Source organism: Hibiscus syriacus, unplaced genomic scaffold, assembly GCF_006381635.1.
Source record: "Hibiscus syriacus cultivar Baekdansim isolate YM2019G1 unplaced genomic scaffold, ASM638163v2 tig00110013_pilon, whole genome shotgun sequence".
Taxonomy (NCBI): Eukaryota; Viridiplantae; Streptophyta; class Magnoliopsida; order Malvales; family Malvaceae; genus Hibiscus; species Hibiscus syriacus.
This window is the reverse complement of record NW_024062563.1, coordinates 3,086,495-3,092,459: the sequence shown is the minus strand read 5'-3', so window position 1 is coordinate 3,092,459 and position 5,965 is coordinate 3,086,495. Positions and strand designations below refer to the sequence as shown.

At 36.5% G+C, this 5,965-nt stretch overlaps 1 protein-coding gene across 1 annotated transcript; it reads left to right on the top strand.

Annotated features, from left to right (window-relative positions):
• Positions 1-1,114: 1,114 nt before the first annotated feature.
• LOC120212429 (T-complex protein 1 subunit theta-like) lies at positions 1,115-5,692 on the top strand. Its single transcript, XM_039210734.1, has 6 exons — positions 1,115-1,257; positions 4,329-4,515; positions 4,727-4,804; positions 4,887-5,009; positions 5,193-5,287; positions 5,497-5,692. The coding sequence occupies exons 1-6, from the start codon at positions 1,115-1,117 to the stop codon at positions 5,690-5,692; spliced, it is 822 nt and encodes a 273-aa protein (XP_039066665.1).
• Positions 5,693-5,965: the final 273 nt, after the last annotated feature.

Sequence of the window (5,965 nt, the reverse complement as noted above, 5' to 3'; positions counted from 1 at the left end):
AAGGAGTTAGGAAAGTACTTTGCTTTGAAAACTTTAAAAGAAAGAGAGTTATGGTCTTGAAGAAATCTCCTAACTTGGTTCCCAAGAAAAGAAACGTTAAACAACTTAAGGTCTCTGAAACCTAATCCTCCAAGTTGTTTTGCTCTACAAACTTTTTCCCATGCAGCCATGGCTCATCCCATCGCATCCTACTTTCTCGACCACCAAAAAGACCTAATCTGGGCAGTAATGTCCTCGATTATGCCTTTCGGAAGAAGATAACATGACATCGCGTATGTGGGGAGGGCTTGTGCAATTGATTTGAGGAGATTTCTCTACCACCAAATGAAAGTAAATTTTTAATCCAGCCTTGAATTTTTTAGATGCTTTGTCCTTAACAAAACTAAATGTGGAAACTTTTCTTTTCCTCACAATGAGCGGAATACCAAGATATGACCACTAAAGGACTTGTCTAATGCTCATCCGGTGATCAAGATGAGTGTTAGTACAAAAGTAAATGTTGGATTTGTCATATTTAATTTTCTGCCCAGAAGATTGCTCACATAACTGGAGAATACCTAATAAGATCATTATCAACCAAATCCCAGAAATATCTAAAGAATGAATTAGAAAGGCCATCAATACTTGGGGCTTTGTTAGGGTTGATTTGGGAGAAGGCTTGGAGGACCTCCTCGATAGTGAATTCTCGACAAAGCAAAGAGTTGTCCTCGGGAGTAACACATCTCTCAATGGCATCCAGAATTGCTTCTGAAGTTTCTATTCTAGTAGAGCGAAAGAGAGAAGAGAAGAACTTGGTAGCCACCTCAAAGATCTCTTGCGGTTGGTCAACCCATTGGCCATCAGCATTTTTAGCCCTGCGATTCAATTCCTTTTTTTGTCCTATTCTCCATAGAGTGGAAGAATGAGGATTTTTGTCTCGGTCCTTAAGCCAGGTCATTCTAGATCTCTATCTCTAGTAGGCCTCGTCTTTGTCTATAATCTGTTTGAGTTCCACTCTGATTTAAATGAGCTTCTCTATTGAGTCATCAGTGATTGGATCCGCTTCGAGTTGTTCAATCTTTGTCCTGAGAACACTTTCTTCATTTATTTCCTTAGTCCTCCTTAATCTTTGTCAATGTCCAAGACGAGAGCCTGTTGCTTGAATTTTGTTCAGGGTACTCCAGAAACCAACCCAAGCTTCTTTGTTAACTTTTTTGCACCGTTCCTCCTTAGCCCAACAAGCATCAAATTTGAAATAGTCCCCACACAAGACTTGAGGTGAATCTCTTGTTGCACATATAATGTCAACTAAAATGTCGCATGATCAGACCATATAATTAGCTGAGTAGAAACTCTGAAATCATTGAAAATTTGAATCCATTCTGGGGTAGCAATGAATTTGTCAATTCTCTCTTAGATATGATTCCTATCTTGTCTACCAAATGTCCACGTAAACCAATCTATTTGTGGTTTTAGATCCCACAAATTGAAAGATTGGAGTCCCAGTCTGAATTCGTTCATATCAACCCATGGTCTTTGTATTCCCCTACTTTCTCGTTTGGATGGATAATCCCTTAAAGTCCCCTAAAATCCAAGGTAAATGAGATAATAGAGCAAGCCTATTCAGGAGGTCCCATTTTTTTCCTGGTTCTTGCGCACCAACCATAAAATCTAGTGAAACAAAAATGGAGGTTATTCCAAGACACCTCAACATCAATATGAGAATTAGAGTAGCCAAGAAGATTCACATTCAAATCATCGTTAGAAAATAAAACCAGACCAGTACATTGTTCCAATTTTTGGACAACAAAACACCCTTCATTCCCACCATAATCCTAATTCTCTCGGTTTTATTCTTCCTAAGTTTAATCTCACAAACGAAAAATGAGCTTTGGGCCCCTTTTTGAAATAATTATTTTAAGTTTTTAAACTGTTGTTGGGTTCCCAAGCTCGCAATAGTTCTATCTCGACAGGGTTGCTCGACTGCCACAGTGCCACCATCACTGGTAAAAATGAAATTCCCCCATCGGATGGGGCTTTAATAGAGTCCTTAGCAAATTTGAGGAAGGAGGTTGGGGTTAAAGGAATGGAGTTAAAAAGGATTATAAGATATGAGGGATCGGGGAGGAGCTCTTTTGCGTCAAAATGGAAAGGGCTAGACTGATAATGAGAATTGAATAAAAGGAAAAACCAGAAGTGAGTATAAGACAAAATGGTGAAAGGGAAGAAGGGCAACAAAATTTTCTCCAAGAGAACTTTGATTTGACATTTCAAAACTGATTTAGGGGGAGCTTGGGTCCAATCCGAGTTTCCTTATTTGTTATTTTACCAATTCTCCTACCACCATATGTTCGACACCCAATAAGGAAATACTTAGGGAAGTGAGCTTTGGACGGTTGACCGTATAAAGGTTTAACTTTTAAGGCTTGAATTATCGTGAAAATCGTACCACTTGTTGGTGGGATTGTGCTTCTCAACAATGTGAGTACGGAAGCCTTTGTTTTGACTAAGCTTATTATAGTAATCTACTTTTGGTATTGTATATCTCATGTGGTTCCATTTATTATCATTGAACCTATCACCATCTTTTCCTTGTATAAAAAAACCTTCTTGAAGCTTGGACTTAGAATTGGAAAAACTGACTGGTGCCTTATCATTCTTCCTACTTGTTCTTTTTCACTTCTTTTGGAAAATTTAGGTGCACACTCTCTGGTGATGGGACTTCTCCTTTTCGCAATTTGACTTCCCCTCTTCCTTTTGTCCTTTCGGAGTGTAAAACACTCAAGAGTACCTTTGGAACTTTCAGTTTGGCTGGTTCGACAACCTTTTTCCAACTAACTAGCTTCCTCATCCGAATTTCTAAAAGTAGTAATGTTCTCTTGCCCGACAAGATTATGAAGCTTCATTCGGTACGAGTTCTTCTGAACTTAAGATTTTTCGTGATCATTTAACACAATGCAGCCCTAGGTTTGGATCCCCTTTTTCGATGTGGATGGGTCCTGAATCCTTTGCTAAACTTCTTCTTTTTGATCCTCTGCCATGATCTTCCTAAAACCCTTGGCATACATTTTTTTCAATCTCTTTCTTTTGTAAAACCATCTATTACAATTTTCCTTTTTCTCTAATCGTTTTCTAAGAATGGATTCTTTGAAGAAAACCTGTAAAGACAATAAAGTAAAAGTGTTAACACTTGAGTAACTCTTACCTTGTCTTGAAAAACTCAATTAGGGTCTCCGGAAGAAGACGAAATGGTTCAAGGAAGGAAGAAAAATTGCACTTTTCTTGTATATGACCGATTTGAAACGTAAACTCTTTCACCAGACTTAGGAATGCTCCTAAACAACCCATTTCCTTTAGATAAACAAAGGAGAAGACCTGAACGAAAGGAAGACCCTAAATGAAGAGGAAAATATGGAAAGAAGTGAGAGGAAATTCTCTCTAGAACCTATTTCATCTGCTACTAGTAGACATTTGATCAACGACAAAATTACTACATACATAAGAGGGGTTGTGCCTTGGGTTGTAAATGAGACGAAACAGATCGCGAGCTATTCGAGATCGATTCGATCAAGGCTCGATAAATACTCGGATTGAATGGACTCGAGCTCGAGCTCGAGCTCGACTCGATTTCTTAACGAGCTGAAACGAGCTACTCGATATTCGACTCGAAAAGCTCGTGAGCAACTCGAAAAAACGTTATATTATAATTTTAGATTTTTTAAAATTACATTATTAAAAATACATTATTGATAATTATAAAATTTTAAAAATATATTAAAATTTCTATAATACAACTAAGACATCTCATTCCTTATAATTGTGTGATAGAGTTTATGGTTTAGGATTTAGGGTTTAGGTAGGATTTAAGGTTTATGGTGTAGGTATTGGGTATTAGGATTTAGGGTTTAAGTTATACACATGAAGCTAACATACAAATTATGCAAAATGATGTTATGTGATTTCTAAATAAATCATTCGCATATTTATACATAAACATATCAACATGCAAAATAAATATACACAACTACTTAAAGAATACAACTCTAAAGAGGGACTAAATTATTACTTAAACTAAAGTGTGCTTACACGATACATGCATGCATACGAATGAAATGCAAATGCACATACATTAAGATGAAACAATATAAAATTAAACCTACTATTAATAACTTAAACTCATATTTTAAAAATGCCATGAAGGACCAAAACAATATAAAACTGAAAATAGGCATACAAAGTAGAAATTACTCATTAAATTAAACAAGTCAACTAAGGGATTACAATGCCAAATAATTAAAATTACAAGACACAATTGAAAACAAACACAAATTAAAGGAACACTAAAACAGGATATCTAGAGTAAAAACTCTCACCCTAATTCATTTCCCCGCAAACTTTCCTTGGCTAAAACTTCCCCCTCGTCGTTCTCCTCTCAAACCTCGTCCACTCGCAGCCCTAGTAGAAACCCACAGTCACCATGACCTAAACGCTCCCCAAGACTCCGGGCGACAAAGGCAAGCTCCTATCGACGGGAAGGTAAGATTTTACTTACTGGTTCTCTGGCCACTGATGGTTTTTGTTGGTAGAATGTTTTTGTGTCAAATCAGCTTGAAATTTGAACTGAGGCGTTTTTGTCGCATAACAGGAACTTCCGCTCTTGTGAGCATTCTATCTAGATTATAGTAAAAGGAAAAAAAAGATAATGTCTTTCGTTTGCAATCTGATGAGCTTTTAATTCTTTTGACAGTTGAAACTCAACCAACTGAAGGCTGATGATTTGGGATTTATTGATTCAATTTCAGTTGAGGAAATCGGTGGTTATCGGGTATGTTTTATGAGTTTGCTTTTACTCGTATTTGGTTTCTTGTCTTTTATTCAGTTTGTTTTGTATTATCTATTAAGTGTAGGTCACTGTTGTGAGAAGTGAAGAAGGTGGTAACAAGATATCCACTGTGCTTCTACGAGGAAGTACTGATAGTATATTGGATGATCTTGAAAGAGCTGTTGATGATGGGGTGAATACACATAAGGTGATAGTCGCCAAATATTTACTTTGTTTCTAAGTATTCTTCATAGTATTGTATTGTTTCTCCTCTGTAAACTTTATTGAGTTATGTATTTCTTACCTTTTGAGACATTTTTTTGTTTATTTTTGGATGTAAATTTCAAGGGAAGTATCATTATCACTTTCTTAATGCCGTATTTTTTGTCAGGCAATGTGCAGGGACAGTCGGATGGTTCCTGGAGCTACAGCTACTGAAATTGAGTTGGTTAGAAGATTGAAAGAATTCTCCTTTAAGGAAACAGGGTGATCTATTATTTTTCTGCTTTACTCTTTACTATAAAGTATCACCCTACATATTATTGCTGCTCTTGAATTGCATGAATGGCATGATCGAGTCATGATGGCATGATCGAGTCATGATGACATTTTACTTGCACACATATATATATAAATTTTGGAATATACAGTAGATTTTGGACTACTGGCTAATTTGGTAAATGGTTATTTTGCAGATTGGAGCAATATGCCATTGCTAAGTTTGCTGAAAGTTTTGAAATGGTACCAAGAACCCTCGCAGAGAATGCTGGACTCAATTCAATGGATATCATATCTAAGCTGTATGAAAAGCATGCATCTGGAAATACCAAAGTGGGCATCGACTTGAAGGGAAGGGAAGGCATATTAGAGTGTTTAGGTTTTATTTCTTGACAATGTAAGTTCCAATGGATAAGAAGTCAGAATTTCTTTTATAACATTTTATCTTCCATAAGTAATCTTGTTTTGGTGGTCAGATTTGATCATACAAGACATTAGGATGATTCAGTAACTTTATTTGTTTACTCCTATACAAAATTTCACTTCTAATTTATCTTATGCTGCTGTTTCAGGCTGTTGCGCAAATCGTAACTAGCAGACATTTTGATACATATATAGAGTCGGTATGTCAACTATCACCGAAACATCTAGGCTGTACTTATGATA

Coding starts and splice junctions, on each gene's coding strand:
- LOC120212429 (XM_039210734.1), top strand. CDS start 1,115: ATGTCCAAGACGAGAGCCTGTTGCTTGAATTTTGTTCAGGGTACTCCA. Junction 4,516..4,726: donor AAGCTCCTATCGACGGGAAG/GTAAGATTTTAC, acceptor TTCTTTTGACAG/TTGAAACTCAACCAACTGAA. Junction 5,288..5,496: donor TTCTCCTTTAAGGAAACAGG/GTGATCTATTAT, acceptor GTTATTTTGCAG/ATTGGAGCAATATGCCATTG.